Source organism: Rissa tridactyla, chromosome 9, assembly GCF_028500815.1.
Source record: "Rissa tridactyla isolate bRisTri1 chromosome 9, bRisTri1.patW.cur.20221130, whole genome shotgun sequence".
Lineage (NCBI taxonomy): Eukaryota > Metazoa > Chordata > Aves > Charadriiformes > Laridae > Rissa > Rissa tridactyla.
The window spans coordinates 22,661,686-22,681,884 of NC_071474.1; the positions used below are offsets into that span (position 1 = coordinate 22,661,686).

General features: G+C 50.5%; 1 protein-coding gene across 4 annotated transcripts in view; it reads right to left on the reverse strand.

Moving 5' to 3' along the window:
* The window catches only part of CPEB1 (cytoplasmic polyadenylation element binding protein 1), a 36,719-nt gene that overhangs the window by 12,857 nt on the left and 3,663 nt on the right, over positions 1 to 20,199 (reverse strand). For 2 of the 4 annotated variants that reach the window (XM_054214392.1, XM_054214393.1), the window contains exon 2: positions 13,530 to 13,718. In XM_054214392.1, the coding sequence (XP_054070367.1) occupies positions 13,530 to 13,718 (189 nt within the window). Of the gene's footprint in view, positions 1 to 13,529; positions 13,719 to 13,983; positions 14,079 to 18,175; positions 18,196 to 20,199 lie in introns of those variants that run through there. The other 2 variants (XM_054214391.1, XM_054214390.1) reach the window with 2 other exon arrangements.

Consider the following 20,199-nt stretch of genomic DNA (forward strand, 5'->3'; position numbering starts at 1 on the left):
CTCCGCCCCGTTTATTTCATCCTCATCTCTGGCTTGCTGCAGCCACTGCTTACACATTTGCTCCCAAGACTGCTTAGCTCTCACCACAGCTAGAAAACCAGTAAGGCCAGTATGAATGCATTCAAGTAGCAGGATTACCAGCCTTTCAAGGGATCTACTGTCTGGGCATCTGAGTTTCAGCACCTACCACCAAGCAAAATCCTGCCGGCTATGACTGACCCACTCCTAACCTCTTGTCCTGGAAGTGCTGACATCCTGCTGTTAACGCAGATGGATTTCATCCACTCCAGAAGCTTTGACAGGTCTGCACAGGCAGCGCCTGGTTACACGCTAGGCAGGCTTCGCTGAGCTCATGGAAGAGCCCACATCACCCCAGTGGGTCTGACTCAGCTTCACTTGGTACCTACAGCCACTCACAGGGACATTGGAAGGAAAAGCTGCAAGCCACACTTGGCCTTTCCTCCTCCGCACTTGCCTAGCGATCAGGCTGTGTCCCCTGAAGCCAGCCTTTGCAGGTAGCCTAGGAAACATCAGCATACACGATCAGATCTTATTTCTCACCGCCCCAACCCAAAGGCATCCTGCTCTAACTCCCTGCCTTAACCCACTGAACCCCCTCCTGGGGGATGGGGCACAAGAGCCTGACAAAGGCTGCCCACCTTAAAAAAGGCTCTCACGTCATTGGGGACACTCAATAAAACCACAGTTCCTCCAGGGAAGTTGGCCTTGTCTCCCCTCCAAGACGACAGGTTGCAGAAGAGAAAATGCATTTCCAACGCACATGCAAGATGCATCAGCAATTTCTGGTGTCAAGAACATCCCTGAAGATCCCAAAGCGAAGCAGCAAGCATCAGGTAACTACTCAGACTACGAAAAAAAACCCTAAGTGCAAACAACTATTTTACACATCTATTGGGCAAATTTTAACCGAAGGGTCAATGCGAATCCCATTCATCCGCTCAAACACAGCAGCCCTGCTGTCCAGAGCGTGGCAGTTTGCAGAGAGCTTCTGGAACTTTTCAAGACTCCGCTTGGAGCTGCAAGAGAGGCACATGCCAATGCTCCTTTGCAGGGGACAGCAAAAAAGGTAGCTTTTAATAGAAACTCAGCTCTGACTTTTGACTCACTGCTGCAGCTTTAATGACTGGATTCAGAGCCTGCATGCTCCATCTTTGAGCACGTCAGCCAAACACTGACAGATTTAAGAGCTCTGTGGAGCAGTCTCGATACCAGTGTGGCACTCTTCCAGATCGCAGGCGCTCAGGTCTCTCTAGAGAACAAGCATTTTACGAACCACTCCTCCTCCTTAGCTGAGCTTTCCCTAGTAAATGCTATCAGGACCATGCTGCTGCAATACATCCTCTTAATTCCCGCATCATCCTGGAGCCCCTTAAGATACCAGGTGGAGCACGTACAAGCATCTTGGACCCATCACACCCAAGATGGTGACTAGTTTTAACTCTTCATGCCAGCTCTGTCCTGTAGACCCCAAATCACCTTCTAAATCCAGTTACCAGCTACTGAGCTACTACATTTAAAGCAAACTTACCCAGCCTCAGACAGATGACTCCATCAGCACAAGCTGTGATTCACAGCACACACCTTGTGAGAGGTGCCCCAACAGCAAGATGCCCAATGCCCAGCCCAACCAGCCTCAGAACAGCTTTTATTTTCCCATGTGCCAGTTAGACTTGCAATTTAAGATTTCCAGCACCTGCTCAGAACCTTGAAGTACTTTCTTCCCTTTATACTACAATTTACAGCCATTTAAGAATTAGACCTTCCTGGTAGCTTTGACCAAGCCTATTTTATAAGAGATGGGTGTAAATATGAGCCCTAAGGAGCTGGGCTTACCAATGCTGGCAGCTCAGGGAAGGGCTCTGGGTAAATAAACCACCTTACCACTATCCTGATGACAAATGATGCTTTAATGCCTTGAACAAGACCTTAAGATAAGCAGAACACTACACACAGAGCATCCACTGAATTTATTTCTGACAGCTAGAGTTGAAAAAAAGCTCTGCCACCGTTAAGCTGTCCTCTGTACAAGTACTTCTGCTTTAGCTTGGGTCTGCAAGAGACCACCGAACAGAAGCAGCCAACAGCACATGAGCAGGGCAGTGCTGATGCTCTTCACTCCTCGCTGTGTCAAGTTTTAGTCAAGTTACCTGGAAACTGAGCAGAGTTTTTTTGCCCAGAGCAAAAAAACCCAAACAACAAACCAAACCCTCTCACCTTACAACTATCCAAGTCCTTCTGCTCAAGCCCTTTCCCCACACCAAGAACATCAGTAGAAGCTTCCCCATAGAGGAGAACACCATTTGCCCTAGGGCAACACACATCACAGCCTCTTCATGAGCCTGAAGGCACCCGTAACCATGTGTGTGCCCACAAGGAACTCCTGCTGAGCAGAACAGCATGCCAGGCCCCAGATTCTTCTACTACCAGTAATGTCTGGCACCTGCACACTTAATGCACAGGCAGTTCCACACTGCATTTGGCAGTGCCACCAAGTGTTAGATGAGCACATGCACGCGCTTTTTTGGAGTCACACTCTGAAGATGTGTTCCAGCCTTTAAAAGCTCACTGCAGGGCTGGAAAAAAGCCTATGTAGAAGGCACCAGGACTTGTCTGAGCAGGTCTACAATGCTGAGGCCTTCAGACAGTCACTTTCGCTGGCTGGCACCACCATCAAGGTTAGATAGAGGGACACTTCAGTCTCCTGAGAGGAGATACCAGAAGTTTGACTGCTGGGAGACTACTCAGCACAGGAGAGCTGGCAGACTGTCAAGACCTCCCCTTCACCCACCAATACTACTTACACTGAAAGTCTGCCATTCTGCCCTGATCTCCTTGCAAAAGCAGGGGTGAAGAGACCGATAGGAAAGCTCTTACCGAGAGAAGCCAGTCAGAAGAGATGGGTTTCAGCACGACCACGCTCCTGCTTCCACTTGGAGACACCTGCCATACCCAGAGGCTGCAGAGCTGTATGCACATTTGGGGCAGGGTGGCAAAGGAGGGAAGCAGCGTGACCAAGGCCCTGGAGACTGAACACAGTGCAGTTTCTTTTGTCATTTGTCAAATAAGCTTGTAAAGAAAAAAAAAGGCTGATGTCCCAAACAATAGCCTGCTGCAGTTCCAGAAAAACAGCTCGTCTGCAGTTTTTACCGCCCAGCCAGACTCTACTCTGGTGGGGTGGGAGCAGGCTGAACGTTTTAGTCAGCCAAAAAGCAGCACCTCCTACAGACACTAAGCAACTTCATGGCAAGAGAAACATTAGCATGTCTGAAAGGCAAATGGGCACCATAGCCACCTCCTACAGCTACAGTTAATGTCTCTGTAGTTACAACATAGCCAGACAGGCTGCCACAGTGAGTTTCCCCCCTCCATCACACACTAGCACCAAGCTGCTTAAAAACACGACCCACTCGCCACAGAGGAAGGGGTGATCAATACTCCAGACTAATCTTAAGTGAAGTTTTAATACTTCACGCCTGCAGCCATGGGACCTCACGCTGCCTGCAAGGAGCCAGCACGCCTGCAGGCACAGCACGGGGAGTACCAGCTGAACCCAGCCCAGCAGAAGCTGCGATGACAGTTGTGGGGCTGCAGCACAGAGTACAGGTACAGGCTTTGCTTGGCACAGGGAAGGCAGACATTGGATCCCCCTCACCCATCTATTCACTCCTTAACAGGAAGTTCCTTATAAAGAACAGCCAGGCTCTTACAGGTGCCCAAAGAAACAGGGAAAGGCTGCAGTAAGGGAAGCGGCACTAAAATTTACTCCTCTTAAGTGGAGCAGCCATGGGACAGGGCCCAGAGAGGAAGGGATCTCCTCCTTAGGCCCTCCCCATCCTTGGATGACTCCACAGATCTTGTCCAGCTCAAATCCTCCCAATTTGATTATACTCCCATTACTCCACTGGGGAAAGAAGCCACTGCTTTTATGAGAAAAGCCACCTAAAGTCAGATGCATGCAACACTCTATGGAGCTGTACATCACAACAGAAGTCTCTATCATCTTGAACCAACTGCCAGTGTTCAAGAAAAGCAACTCCCAGAACTGCAGATGTGATCAAACCAGCAGTAACCACCAACTGAATAAGAACTACAGCACAAGCCTTTTTGTTCCTGAACTACTAAAGAGGAACCTCTGCCCTGGCAGACTCCTCATTTGGGGCAAAGAAGAACTGAGGCTATTCGGGCAGCTATTTCTGGTTTGCTAAGAAGGGGGCAGGGGAATAAAAAAAAAAAGGCAGCATGATCCCACAGCTGAACCACAGAATTAGAGTCAGGACACCTGAGGTCTATTCTTGGTTCTGGCACCAACGTGGTAAGTCACTTTCCCAGTGTGCCCTGAAAAATGGAAGCAGCAGCAGAACTAGGAACACTGAGCAGCTTATTACATTAAATGTTTGAGAGCACCAGTCCTCCTCTGAGAGAGAGAGTGGGACCTGGCTGACAACAAGCCTCGCTGCTTCTTGAGGCAGGGAATTTACTATTATGTTTCTGGGAAGGGAAAACAGGTGCCCAAGGTAAATATAAAAATCAGTAAAGACAGCTAAAACACATCTCAGGATTAGAAGTGCACAGGTAATTGCATTCACTAAGCAGACTGCCACAACTGCGTTTGTCTTTAAAGAGATCAGAACATTGAAATACAGCAGGGTTTAACATGTATCAGTCCCAGAGAGATTTAAAAGCCAACATATTCAGGTCAAATTCTGCACAACAAGCTTCAGCTTTGCAAACCTCAAGAACAAACACTTCTATATTTAAGTACCAAACTCCTCTCAATTATCTGCTGCAACGTCCAGGGTGCAAACTCTGCAGCATGTGTTACTTTACATGCTAACAAGGATGAGGCTGACTCATTTTCACTGCTCAGCTGCATCACAGTTCCTGGGGTGTCAAGTCCATCAGGATACCACCTTTAGAAGGTATGTTCTTTAGAGGGGGGCTGGGGGGAGCAGGCTGCTGGTCGTACCCCTTTGGGCAAGGCAGCAAGCTGCAGTGAAGGAAAAACATAAAAAAAAAATAGAGACAAGCTTTAGTCCCAAACGCGATCTTACTTGAAAAATGGCATGCAAGCCTCACTAAGGCATTCAGCTGGAATAAAGCCACCTATCTCATCACTAGATTGGCACACCCAGCACCACCAGTGATGCCTGCAGATTCCCAGTTACTTTCCAGAGGTCTGCATGCCTCAGGTATAGCGTCACAGCTTCAGGGATTTGTTTCATCCTTCTTTCCCTCTGCATTCTCAGAGAGAAAACAAGCCAGAGGGGCAAGGAGGAAAGCTGGGCATTTCTCCGCGGCTGTCTCAAACAGATGGTGGCTGCTGCTGTGTCTGAGAGCAGCCTCTGAGCTGGCAGTAGCACAGGCATCACCTGTGATTCAGCTGTTTTGCCAGCACCTAAGGGACCACGCACAAGGCAAGGAAGCCTGGAGATGTGGATAACAAGTGCTGAGATGGAAGATGCGGCACTGGCTGGAGATAGATGCCCTGCCCAGTGCCCCTGCCCTCAGCCCACACCCTCCGGGAGGCTGATAATTCAGCCCCGCAGTGGCACTGCGCAGCCATCTGCAGGGTGACAGCTCAAGGACCAGGGCACCTTTTGGAAGCAGATCATTTCGGAGCCAGCTCAGTGGAGGTGCCCATTTAAACAGGGAACACTGAAGCAGCCCAGGAGTCAGTTTCTTGAGCCCCTCCTTGGGCTGTGTTATTTTTGCCACTCTCTAGCAGCTTTTCTATAATGCTTTGAGCAGGAGACTGGACTAGATAACCTCAAGAGGTTCCTTACAACCCAAATTACCCTATCATTTTAAAGGGACAACCTGTCAAGAGCACCGCAGAGGGTCTAAGATGCCTTCTAACAGCAGTCCCACAGGCAGTCACTGCACGAGAAGTCAGCTAGAGGGATTTCAGCTGTACAAACAGGCCAAGCACTCTGCTGGCTCACTGGCCTAGCCCCTAGTGTCACCACAGTAACAAGTCATCCTGCAACACCACACTACACAGCCTGGTTATCGGAGCAGCGCACTGTGCCCACGCACAACGCAGCACCAGTGATAAACGTGAGTCTAAGGCAGAAGCAGATGAACCCAGAGGTGGGGAAGGGGATGAGTGGGCATCACTCCTACCTTCTGCTATAGGCAGCCCCAGCACATTGGCAGAGCAGCTCCAAAAGCCGTGCAGGAGTCCAGGCAGTTCCACTATCCAGCTCCAGGTGGAAGAATGCAGACCTGCACACACGCTGTGGAGTTTGTAATGAAGGCACTCAGCCAAAAAAAACACATTCAGGCCTCTTCTAGAGAGCTACCATATTACCACTGATGAAGATGCAGCAGAAAAAGCCTTTCATGTCTGCTCTGCCCAGCAAGCCAGCATCCCATCTGCTGCTTAAACATCCAGCAGTGCACGGGTTGAACAAAAACTTAACTGCCCCATCTCGCATTTGACTGGCACAATTTTGGGGATGAATCTCACCCCAGGCCAGAGCTTGCACACATCTAAACCACCTTGCTGCTACCTCCAATATCAATTGCAACAGGGAAGAAAGACTAAGCTACAAGTTGCCTGGGGCAGCTCAAAGCCAAACAGCGGCTGTGATGCTCTCCTCAGAAAGGAACGTGCTTGTTAAGGGTCACTTCAGGAGATAGCCAAGAGGCACACACTCTGGACTACAACTTGAGTCAAAGAGTTTATAGGCAAGCTTCATAAGCCTGATGTATTCGTACACACCAGCATTACCAGGCAGCAGGTCTATGAAGGATGGAGATCCACCAGTGCTGGAACATTTTCATCACTGCATCTCCAGCTTTGAGCAGGATCAGGTGCTTGAAAGGTCTGTGCCTTTCTTGTACCTGTGCTCGTTCACCATTACCTCCAGAGAGCACACAGGCAGCAGCAACAGCCCCTCCATGTTGCTACAAAGGCCGCAATAAAACACCCTTCCCTGACAGAAGTCAAGGGGAGGGGTCTGGGTGGTGCATGCCTGGTCCCACAAGTGATGTCCAGCACAAGACTGGAGGCTGCCCTGACCCACTTCAGCACTAGTTGGATACAAGCAGAGATGCTGGTTAGATTCCTGTTCCAATTACTCATCTATTTGCATCTTCTATTTTACAGCATCAGCACAAGTAAAAATAAATCTGTTTAGGAGAAGCTGCTCAAAGTGGAAGCTTTAAGAAGTGGATTAAGAGGAACTTCCATTAAGAACCAATTGCAAACTCAGAGTTATGCTACTTGTTTTACTTACTTGATACATATTTTATTCTGTTAAGGATCAAATACTGCTGCCACATGAGTAGTCTGCAGTTACTAAGTGCTCCTTGCTTTCTACTCCACAGCATGGCTGGCTCTGGCCAGCAGTTTAGAAGTCAGCCCACGGAGCGTGAGCAGCCCTTACCAAAACATGCTCGAGAAACAAGTGCCTGTTAAGCATCCACACCAAGTGCGTTCTCAGAAAAGCCCTCCAGGAGCTAAGATGGCATGGGGCAAGCTTTTAGCATGGCCATCTCAGGTACTCCTGAAGTACAACCGCCCCAGAGGAGACCATGCAAGTCAAGCCAGCTTCGAGCTTTGTTCCCTTACAGCATTATTATACTTAACTCCACACAGATGGCAACATGGTGATGTTTGTGCATCCACTACTAAGCCCTGAGCAGTAGACAGGCTGCTCCAGAAGGACCAGGGCTTAATGCACAGCTGCTGGGAAAGCCTGTCTTCCCTTCAAGACAATGAAGGACACTGAGAACATGGGGATTCAGGATCCCTCTCCCCCCCTGCAAGTCTTTGGTTACCCATTTGCCTGAATTGTGTGCCAGTCTGAGGCCAGCAAAAGGTGGTCCTTGCTCCAGCAAATCGCCACACCATCAGCAGCATGAAGGAACCTTTTACTAAGTTTTCTAGGCAGACTTGTGCTTCCATCTGCATAAGGCTGCAGGTGAACTCGTATGAAGCAAGTCTCACTCAGGGTGAAGTGCTCACTCCCTGGACCTGAGGCTCCCCTTTCACTAGAAAGCAGGAAAAAAAAAATCCTTCTTGGATATTATGGTAACAACCTAGAGTTATCCAGATGCTGAGTGATCCTATCAGAATGAGCCTCTGAAACCTTTCTCTAGTACAAGAAGGACTTTCATGCAGCCAAGCACGCAGGACTTGAGGGCACACCTAGGCAGCAACTGTTTTCTGAAGCCACTTGTCCAAGAGACATTAAGCAGAAGAGCAGGGAGAGACCCTGACACAGAGGGGCACAGGGAGAGCACTATGGAGCAGGCACTTGGCACCGTGCTGCAGCACAGGTTAGTCTAGCAGCAAATTAAACAGCCAGGGAAAAGAGATATCCAGGGGACTTCCCTCAGCCAAATCCTCTGTCCCTTCTAAGGTCCACCTCAAGCTCTGCAGCCAAACACTCAGAACAACTGCTCGAGGAAGGCCAGCAATTGCTGTGTTGCACTTATTAGCAACAACCACTCCCAAACTGATTAGCAACTCTCACTTGGGGGGGTTCTCAGGTGCCTGCCACCACATAGGCAGCATTTCCTGAGGACAGTCTGAAAACAGTCCCTTCCTGCTGTTACCAAGAAGAAAGGCTATGAGCCCATGACAACAACCACACTTCCTTCTGTGCAACAGGTCTTCTCTTTCATCCTTCAGAGACAGGGTTTTGCCTTGAAGACTTCAGTGATTTATACTCAGAGGCCTCGCTATCTGCCAGGCTATGCACAACAGATTGCCAGCAGTTCTAGCCTAGCAGATTTTAAGCAACTACAGATAATCAGCACGTTCAAGCTTACCGCAGGAAGAGGTTGCTGTGCTGTGGGAAGTAGGATAACCAAGAGCCGGAAAGATCCAGCTGCACTTCTCTACCACAAGCCACTTTCCTAGCACCAGAGCTGTAACCCCGTGGCTAGAGAATGAGATGGCAGCAGCCAGCCCAGAGAGGGCATGGATGCGGTTGGAGCTGTAGCCTCAAGAGCAGATCCAAGACAAAGCTCCAGTCTGCTGCTGCACCAGCAGCTTTAGGGTCACACACCAAGGAGAGGCAGGTACAGCAAGGTGGTCCATCTGACACCACCAGGAAGAGCTCACCTGCTCAGGCTGGGCTCACCTAGAGAAGCCAACGTCCTCTCCAGAAGAAGAGCTGATCCTTCTGAAAATGCCCTTCCACATTAGCATCACAAGTTTAGTGTTAACAGACCGGTTTTAGGATGATTTCCCAGCGGGCAAGTCTGCCTGTCCCACATAGGGTTAGCCTCAGCCTCCCGATGTAGGGCAAAACAGACCAGCCAGACCAAGCAGCTGGCACGCAGGCTGAAAACAGCTAGAGACCCAAAATCTGCACATGAATCTGCCTGCGTACTGCTGTCACCCGTTCTCCAGGCAAAAATTGGATCGAGACCCCATTTGCTTGTGCTCCTTGAAGAACAGGGCAGTGAAAGTAAAGGATACCATCAAGGGCAGTTCCTTCTCACTCCCTCTTAACCCCTCCTTGCCCCTGAAGAGGGATGAACTCAAAGGTCTTGATATATGAGCCTACTTTAAAGAAGGGGAAATGCTGCCTTAAGTAGTACAGCCAGGGATGGCAGGACTGGAAGTGTTCAAGGCCAGTTTCCTGCAAAAGCCCCTCCCCGGGCCACAGAGCAGGCTTCTGGGACTTGCTGAAGTATTTCCAGCCTGACAGATCCAGTGGCAGCAGTGGGTTTGAGATGCCTCTCCTGCCATGAGACAGCAGTTCAATCCTACAGCCAATAAATGCAGGCAGCTAGAGCCTACAGCAGCTGCTGCCTCCCGGAGAGGCTCTCTCCAGACACCAGCTTCAGGGGCTGGCAGCACATCTGGCACGCTCTCAAGGGCGAAGCACACATCTTCAGTGTGCTACAGTACTGGGCCCAGAAGGAAAACGCATTACAAATAATCTCATCTGGGTGCAAGGGGTTCAGCAGCCCTTTGGGAAGGGGGATGTAGGCATGACTGGAGCATACAAGCCATCCCCCCTGCTTCTCTGGCCTCCTCTGGCACAGCCCTAGCTGGTGTCAGGCACCTGATCCCACTGCACCAAGCTGCATGGTGACACCGCCCTGGGAGTGCAAGGTGACACCAGAAGGGTTTGCAGCCAAAGGTCCTTCCCAGGCTGAGAGTTCCGCACTGGCAGGGACTACGTGGACAGGAGAGGAGGTCCCAGCTCATCAGTACTCAAGCACAGGCACTGCAGGGGACCACATCAGCAATATTTTTAGCCTGATTGTTAGGTTTTTTGCATTTCCACCCTTCCAGACACCTCCCTGCGGGTCTGTACAGCTGAGTCACTGCTGGAACCTTCCAAATGCTGGGGCGCCAGCATCACAACAGCTCTGCTTGGCAGCGCCATCCCTCCCCAACCCCTAGAGACAGCCCAGCACTGATACAGCCTCAGGACACCCTGATGGAGACCCCAGCCCTTGGGGGCCAGCTGCAGCCTCCCAGGGCTCAGCACTGGGCATCAGGAGTGCCCCGACATAGTAGCATCCTCTCCATGCCATCCCTCTTTCCACCACAGCATGGCCAGCCACCTGGAAGCCTCAGTATCTGCCGACTCCTCAGATCCATACAGCTTTCAGACACAGGAGACTCCTTTGCCACCCAGAAAGGAGTGTTTCACAGCCTTTCAGATGATGCTCCTGAACTACAAGATCTCCCCTCCCATGGAGCTCCACATTGCCATTCCAGGGCCCTTACGAAGGGGAAAAAGGCTCTGCAGACGTGGGAGGTGTGGGCAGGCTGAAGCAATACAACAGCTGTGCACAGATACCAGCATTTCACTTCTCCAGGCAGCAAATGCCATCCTCACAGCGCTCGGGAGCAGGAGAGCAACAGTGGCCAAGGAGCACTCCTGACCCAGCTGCTGCACACCTGGGATGGGAGGGTGGGACTGAGAAGGAGAACACGGTCTCAGGACCACAGCACCCCCAGCTATACAGCCCTAGACCCTCCGCACAGCCTCTGCAGGCCAGAGGCTCCTCTGTAGAAGCAGCACGGCCGCATTTGAGTTGGTTTTTATGCCCAAATCCCCTCCCTCACATACTGAGGGGAATATCAGGAGTGAGATGTGAGGAAACAGGCCTCTCCAGACAGTATTGGGTGCCATGCTCCAGCAGGTGTTACCACAAGTTGTCACAAACACCCACTGGGTGCAGATTGCCCAAGCCCAGGGCTGCACCTGGAGTTAGATCCTTCCTGCCGCTCTTCCCAGGCCTCTGCGGCAGGCAGGAGCTCCAGCACAATGCGCTGCAGTCGGTGGGGGCACCCGACACCAGATACACCCTCTGCGAGCAGGGAGGTCACCAGAGTACCTTCAAATCATCTCCAAATGAATCTCCCTCCTGAAACCAGAAGCCCATCCACCCTTGACAGCAAACCCACCACCACAGTCCACCCAGTCCCACCACCCAACCAGAGAGGTGCAGAGCCTGCCAAGGCTGGTGCGAGCACTGCTTGCCTGCCTGCCGGAGCGCTGCAGAGACATTCCTGCCTCTGCCAAGACAGCCTGGCAGGAAGCCGGCCAACAGAGCACTGGAGACAGCTACAGCAGATCAGGTGGGGCTGGGACATCTGCACAGAGCAGCCACCTCAGTGTGCGACAGCCCTTGTTCTACGCCATTGTGCGCCCAGCCCTGGGTGTTGTGGCTGTTAGCAGCAGCAGAACCCTTCAGCATGGATGTTGACTGCTTGAAGCGTGCTTTTTATATTAAAGATCCTATTCAGCGCCCCATAGTCTGCTTGCGACCATAAGGGGCTCAGTGCACAGCTGAAGCACCTGTCCAGGCCACTGCACACTAATAACTTTCATTTCTCTCTCCTCCTTCAAGGTTTTAGCTGGTAGTGAAAGGAGGACAGACACCAAGTGTGTGGTATTCCCTTGTTCATTAGGGGAAGCCCAGAGGACCATGTGCTGGAGCAGAGCAAGGCTTAATAAAGCTACCACAGCCTGACTGCAAGCAGATCCTAAGTGCCTGTGCTAGGGCCCACATGCAAGCCTGCACACTACGTCTTGTGGACATTAGATGTAGAAACTTGAGTGAGCTGTGCTGGTGAAGCTGTTGTTTCAAACTCCGCTACCCCACAAGTGGTTTTTTGTTTGTTTTACAACCCATGCAGCAACATTCAGGGCTGCGTCCCAGAAGGTCTCCCTATCCTGAGGGCAGTGTCCCCTGGACAGAGGTGGTCAACAGCACCCCCCCGCCCCCCCAAGCATCCGTGTGGACAAGTCGCACTGCCCAGGCCACCCCAGAAGCTATCTACATTCCTGTCAGCGCCAACTTTACGCCTGGGGCCTCCTGTGTCACCCAAGTCTGTGCAGAGATGCACTACCCTTTTAACAAAGCAGCAGTGTGCTGCTATAAAGGGATGAGTTTCTGTAGCAACCAGGCTGAACTTGTACAAACTCTGCCAAAGCACTAGATCTTTCCATGGACGGATACTTGAACGAACACACCACCATTTGTGAAACTGGTTTTTACAGCCCTCAGACTGGGAAATGAACTCTTGCCTCTGTTTTACTCCCCTCCTCTGTCACCAGGCTGATGAGATGTGTTAAGTTTGTACATGCAGCACCCCTTTCTCCTCCTGCAATTTTACAGAGAAGGCTGATGCCTCTGGAAGAGTTAACTGAACCCTGCATCACTCCAGGGGAAGTACCCAGCACCCCAAAAACTCCCCATCCACTCCCAGCTGCAAAACCAGACTGGAGAGGATTGAGGGGGAAGGGCAAGCCAGCCAGCAGCGCGTGGCTGCAAGCCCACACCCTGCTGATCACGTAGGTTTGCGCTGGACCAAAAGAGTTAAAGCAAGAAGCCATTCCACTGCATCTCCTCCAGCCCACTGCTAGGAGCAGACCGCTATTTCTAGTTGAACGTGGGAGTGGAGGAAGGATCCCTCCAAGTCTTCCTCCCAGCCTGCAAGATGCCGGCTGAAGTTGTCAGTCAGATGCTGGCTGTACCTACCACACCCCGCAGGCAGAGTTCAGCGGGCAACGCTGCTGTAGCATAGGAGCGAGCAGTGCTGCCTGGACTTTTGCAGTTGGGCAGGGTGGGGGGTCCCTCTGCAAACACGTGCATCCCTGCCCGCAGAGCTACCTGCCACCAGGGATTTTCTCAGGCTGCCGGAGTGAAGTTCAGCTTCACTCCCACCCGGCGTGTTTAGCCTCCTGACACCACACCCCCCACCCACTTCCTCCAAACACAGGGAGAAGATTTCTCCTCTCTCAGCGAGGTTATTCCTCCTCCACCAGCATTACAGAGCAAAACATAAGCCTGGGCACTTCTTGTCTGCAGTGAACTGACAGCAGAGCAGAGGGGGCTGTGGCACAGCCAGCCACAGCCTCCCCAACTCAACCGCCACATTACACAAGCATTACAGGTCAAGAAACCCCCATGAGTGAATTACCAGCACCCCCTTACACAAGCAAATCGCTCCACGTTAGCTTTAAAATGACCAAAAATAAAAGGAATCCAACAACTGTTGCTGTATGTGTCAGCAGACTCACCGGACTGTGGGCTGGTTTGCGCTGCAGCGTCAGAGTCCTGGGTGCTCCAGGGTCTGTCCCACCCTGTCAGGTTGAGGGATTGCAGGCCAAGGCACAGATCGTTGGTGTCCGGGAGGCCACGGGAAGACTCTTGCGTGGACGTGGGGAAAAGCATGCTGCTTGCCACTGCTTCTTCAGAGTCCTGGAAGTCTGCTCAGATTGAGAACAAACAGAAGCTTGAGAGTTCAGGGCTGCTTTTTTTCTTTTTAAAGAAGGAGTTTTCCAAAGCGTTAAGCCCTGAGCCAGGTCTCGTGCCGCTCTGAAGCCACAGCTTCTGCAACTAGCAGTTGCACCCCAAAAGGGAGGGCTACCATATGTCCAGGAACCAGCCCCCCACCCCCCTGAGCCCCTCCACCTTCCTATCCCGTCTGCATTACTGACTGGGTCAGCATGTGACCAGGCTGCTGATGCTTACTGTGCTGACAGTGACGTCACTCAGCCATGCAAGAGAACTGCATCAGCTCTTACAAAATAAAAGGTAAGAAGAAAGGATAAGATTCCCCCAAAAGACAAGACGGCAGGCGAGAGGAGAGAGGTGCAGCTCCAGTAAATCGAGGGAGGCAGGCAGCACAAAAGCAGGGCTCCACAATACGGCACAGCAGATGACAGGCTCGAGGCAGCAATCCCCCCAGCAACGACGACAGCAGCAGCGACAGAGCAGACAGTTAGTTTTAGTGCTACCCAGCTCTCCTGTCCCCGCCTCCCTCCACCCACAAAACCCAAAAACACTTTAGTCCTGGACAGGCTCCAGCTGCTGGCTCTAATTCAGAGCCCAATGCAAAGCTTCGCAATTCTGCTAGCATAATCTATTTGGTTCAACTTGGCCACTGTGCCTCACTGACTCTGCATTGTTTACCACTGAGTAACAAGGATAACCTTCAACCCCCCTGCTACCCGGAGAGAAGCCCATTATCCCGGGTCCAGCCCGAGTGGGCACATCGCACTGGTATAGGGAGAAGAGGACCAACCAGAGCACTGGACCCATTTCACATCAGGAATTTTTCATGGCCTGTTACCTTCTGCATGCCTGGCCCCCCCCCTTTCCCAGCCCTCCCCTCCCCTGCGGGGTTGTTCACAAGCCTACAGTACTGGAGACGCCGGATTCTTGCCTCGGTTTAAGCCTGTGCCAACAGCCTAAGGAAACGCAGCAGGTTCATAGTCTGAGAATTCCAGTTTAATGCGGTGATCTGGGGGCTGATGAAACCACAAGATGCTCAGCTGTGTTACCCGAAATCTGAGTCAGAGGGCATTTATAAGCCAGCTACCAAGCAGCAGCAGCTGTCTCCTCCTCCCCCTGCCCCCACACCCTCCCACTGTGCCATCAGATGTACACCTCGCACACACCACTCCCGGCTCTTCAGCAGGGCACTGCAGTGGCTCCAGCCTGTCACGTTATCCCTCACGTGCGGCCCCGGCCATCCCAGACAGCATTCCCGGTCTCCTTTTCCACACCCACACCCCATGCCACTTGGTTGCCCGGGACCTAGTGAAGCCCAGGAAAGGCCCCACCATCAGCTGGCTACCCTATGCAAGATGTGGGCTGCCCCACCACCAGAGGTGGGACCCTCATCTTCACCCCACAGGGATTTGGGAACGCCAACATTCCCAGATGACAGCGAGGGGGCTGAAGCACTGCAGTCAGTATGAGAGCAGCTCAAACCATACCTGCTGGCAACGCGCTGCCTTTCCCCTTCCAGCTGCAGCCTCCTCCACAGCACTTCACCAGGGTAGCATCCACTGGGTTTGTTTTTTTTTTTTCCCTACTCCCCTAGTAGTACTAGTACAAGCTGTAGTGCCAATTCAGTCATATTACTATCAAGCACCTGTAACAGCATGCATCACACTGCATCTTCAGCAGGGTATTTCACTGCATTAACTCTTCCTGTATAGTTTTCAGATTGCTTGTTTTGGACAGGCCCTAAAAACATTTATAATGCAGCTGTAAGGAGGAGAAGATAAAGGCACATTGCTCAGACAACTCAGTTCCCACAGCAACCATAGCTTGCCCATATGAATATGTAACATTTCTGTGTTTATGAAAATGCTCAAGTGCTCTGCTCTAGCCCAGAGCCCTGGCAGTAGGAGACTACCTTCCCTTTGGGGACCAAGATCTTGCTAAGTTTTATGTCATCTTCAAAATTAATTCCCACCAAGCTTCATCTTCTGGGAAGCATGGACACAGAGAATTATCGACAGACAGCAGAACTCAAATCCCACCCAGAGTCCCTCATCCAACATCTTGGATGAAACTCACCACTGAAGAAATAAGGAAAGTAGGGAACAAATACATCAGCGACAGGAAGTGCTCACTCCACAGCATCCAGCCACGTTTTCCCTGGCTATCTACATTTCTCAGGAAATAAGCTCTTTTGTTTAATTGAACCCAATCAGATTCAAGTTCAAGAGATCTATGTTTCCCTCTGATGACTTCAGTCTGCATTAAAGACAAGCTCTCTGCAATTCAGTTACGGGTATAACTACTGAAGCACAGTAGAATTTGCTTCTATAACCAGCAATTTTTAACTGGACCTTTTCCCATCTGAAGCAAACAGCCTTCCTCTTTAACACTCCCAACCACACTGAAAGATGGATACAAGCCATCACGGAAAAACACCAGCTTAAAAAATAGAATTTAAATGGATTTCTGGAATAGTTATTTTCAAATTCAGAGCCTGGAAATTTCTTACAAAGCAATCAGTTGCTGATGGCAGACAAAACTAATAGGATACTGGGGCAGGAAGAATTCATTTCCTACAAAAATTCAGCCTAAAGAGTCACAACCTCAAATCAGTTCTAAGTAAGTGTCTACCAAATATAAAATAGTTTCACTTTGCAACCTGACACAGCCTAACCCAGCCCAAATGCTTCACTGCAGACTTTTCCAAGCCCCAAGAACCAGCATGAGTCTTTCCAACCTGAATTTTTCTCTGGAGTTGCCACTGGAAGCCAACCATCCTGGCAGAGGGAGCTGCGCTGTGCTGGGCTCATGCCCAAGCGTCTGGGAGAGACTGAGCTCCCACCTCCCAAGCCAGTTAGGTCTGATTTCAACAGCATCACGAGAAGCAAGTCCTTAGTAAAACGCTTCCGTGCAGGTCTCGTAGCAGGCGGCTCTCCTGGATGACGTCCTTCTGTCTGTCCAGGAGATCCCTGGAGCCAGGGCACACTGCAGCACAGGCTGGACAGCTTTCCACACCACCGCCCAGACGGAAAGCTGCATTTTTCAGACTTCAAATGTTAACATCGCCAACTTTAAGACATTTCAAAGGCTTCTTAAAAGGTGAAGATCTCCACACAGTTCAGCTCTTAAACCTGCAGGTAAGCCCTACCAGCCCAGACAGCTTACACAAGCTGCAGCCCCAGCCACTTGTCCCCACCCCAGTGTTCCCTCCCCACTTACACTAGTTTAGGCAGATGAGTTTCCACACAGGAAGCTGGGATAGGGATCTGATCTGGTTAAAACCAAGCCACTAGGAGTTAGTTTTAGCCTAGCTCATTCCCCTGATCTGGTATGCAGTGTGGCTGCACTGACCAGGCATTTGAAACAGGAAAACATTTAGAAAATTACAGCCTAAGCCTGTGTGGAGAGGACAAGCAGGGACCAGCACCAGGAGCTGCGACCCACAGGCAGTTTGTGGCAGGCGGGTTAAGGTAGCATGGGAAGAGCTGAGCATGATTCAGTCCCTGTCCTGTAGCAGCAGCATCCCTCTGTGCCATAAGACTTAGTCTTGAAAGGTAACGCTTCATCCAAATACAAAGACATTCAGATGTTCGAGCCTTCCAGACCTAGGCCCCTTGCAAAGCCAGCTAAAAATCCAGCAAATGGGGTTTAGCTTGAAAACTGAGAAAACCCAGAGAAAGGCAGCAACAAAATGGTTAAGCAAGCATGAACCAAACAAGCTAGACCTGACTCCTACTACCTCTGCAACCATGAAGAGGTGTCCCTTTGCTTCCATGTGCTAATTTAGGAAGCCCTTCCACAAATGAGGCCCTTGAGTGTACAAAGCGGGGGAAGGATAAGCACAGCTCATCTGTGAGCTCTGTTCACTGACAGAACCAGACTCACTTTTGTGGACTAGAGCTCTGGCCAAGGCTGGACTTCCAAACCAAAACCAGAGAAGCAAGAGGCAAGGTGAGCATTTCTGCAGCCTTCAGATCACAAATGGGAAGGCAGCTCACAGCAGAAGCATTCTTTTACCTTTCACACCTCTTTACACCTCCAGCTGTAAAGGCTGGGAATTGCATCCCTGAAAATTAAGCTTCTCAAGTACCTTTTGCACACAAGACAAACAAATCTCAGGTGAAAGCTTTTAGGAATACAATCGGCTCATCCTCTAAGGTACACTGAGGATCATCAGGCACTTAGGAAAGCTCTTGTTCGGCATAAACCTACTAGTTACAAGAGGTTTTTCTGATACACGACTAAGCATCTTCCCTGCAATCTGAAAAATTCCTCAAGTGGAGATATTTGCTGCTGCATGACCCGTTTCACAGCCAGAGCAAGGAGTTTGTCTTATTCCAGTAACCACAACCACTTGAACAGCTGTCACGCAACTATTTAAGAAACTAAGGAAGAGGGCACTGCAACTTCACCTTGCTGCTCTACTTACCTCTTCCAAGAGTAGGAGTGAGAGAGTGCCACAGGATTACAGCACCAAGACCTGAACGACAGAACACAGCACATCAGGAAACCTGCTGGATCTTCAGCAACACCATCCAATTTGTGACTGCTGCAGGGAGCAACAGCTCTAGGGGTAGTCCCTGCTCACTGCAGAACACACCACCAAGATCTGCTTTCATTTGCAGATCTGATGAAGAAAACCCATTTACTAGAGCTACCTTACAGTAAAGAAAAGTATCACAGAGCAGAAAACCTGTTAACATGACACTTGAAATATAAAGGCCAAAACCCAAAGGCCATAGGTGTGCACCTCTTTGGGGGCACACAGGTGTTGAATTTCACTATTCCAGATGTGTGTACCAGGCATACAGCATGTATTAGGGGCAAGCAGAATTGTTCTCAGCTGCCCACTCCAGGTGAGCTCCTGCTAACAGCCTTGCCTCAGGCACCCTGTTAACCCCACACGCTCCAGGCAAGCAGCACTACATTTTGGGTCTCTGCATCTTACAACACCTTGTCCCCGTGCCATCCAAGACCACACACATCAGGTCGGCTGCACCCAGCGCTCTCTGGCATGTTTCCTCATGGCTGCAGGGCAGTGAAGAACAGAGGAATTTACATTATAGTACCAGAGAGGACTTTTTGGGTGGCTAAACAAGCGGTAAGTCATTAATTGACTGCAATGGAGAGCAAACAGGAAGCTGATCTAGTCATCAGCAAGTCTGGGTTTGCATTTGTCCTTCAGTTTTCCTTAAATAAAGCAGCCACTGAGAATCATTAGGACCTGATGGGCCACAACTAACAGCCTCTACACTGAACTTGGCACCTTAAGCCACTCCCATCCACAGGAAGTCATTTAAACATCTCCCATTTCTTCACACAATGGACTGTCAACTTATAGCAAAATAATGGCTGCTTTGTCTCACTTAAACGAGCAGAGATAAATGAAAGGGAAATCAATGCTGATGGGACATTTGGGGTACCTACAATCCTTTTAAATCCATTTGTTTTAAGCCAGCATTGCCTTCAGTTGAAGCCAGTCAGCTTAGCCAGGTGAGTAAATGGGCATACAAAGGCTGAAGACGGAGCTTTACTCACTGTTCTACTTAACTAACCTGGAAGCTGTGCCTAAAGAACAGACCGATGATTTTGAAAGCTGGTTTAGGGTTTGTTTTTTTTTTTTTTATTAACCAAAGCTGGTAGCAGCACCTTCCACCCAGCAAGGCCCAGCTTTAAAGCCTGGCAGACAAACCACCTCCTACCTCAAGAAATTGGCTTTGCTTACATTCTTATCCAGACGAGCAATGAACATGCAGATAAGCCTTAAATTCGGGAGTGAACCAACATTCCCTAGGAAGTGGTTCCTCAAGGACAGGCTGCACTCCAGCAGCACTGGCAGGAGTCAGGCTGCTGGGAGATGTTGACTTCTGCCTCTATCAAGGCCACATTCTCTCTCCTATCTCCAACACCCCACTAAAGGTTAATGTCTGCACTTACACACAACCTTGCTGAGGAACCTTTGCCTTTCTTCAGAGATGACAGAATTGGACTGAAAAGCAGGCGTTTTGAAGCACCACACAATCGTGTCCCAGAAGCTACCAGACAGGTTCTACAATTACAGGTTTCACCACACTGCTGCACTGCACCCTTTGGTTTGGGCTAGCAATCTAAGCCTGCTGCTTGGGGAACTCCTGGAGCAAGCACCCAGGAGCCACTGCTGTGGTGGTCAGGCTGGGCCTGACAGCTCAGATCATTTTGACAAGGCAACTACGTTCACCAAGGATTATCATTAACTGCAAACTGATCTTTATAGAGATTTAACATTAGGTATGGTAAGCTAAATCTCCAGTGGCAGTCCCTTCTGCCACGCAGCTCTGCCCAGATCTGGATAACTCTCCAACTGTGTCAGATCTGGGACTGCTGAATAAGCTTGTTCTCTCACATTGCTCAGACTGCTGCTGTGCTGATCTCCTCAGCACCATCCTGCTGCACACCTCATCGCACAGAGTAAGG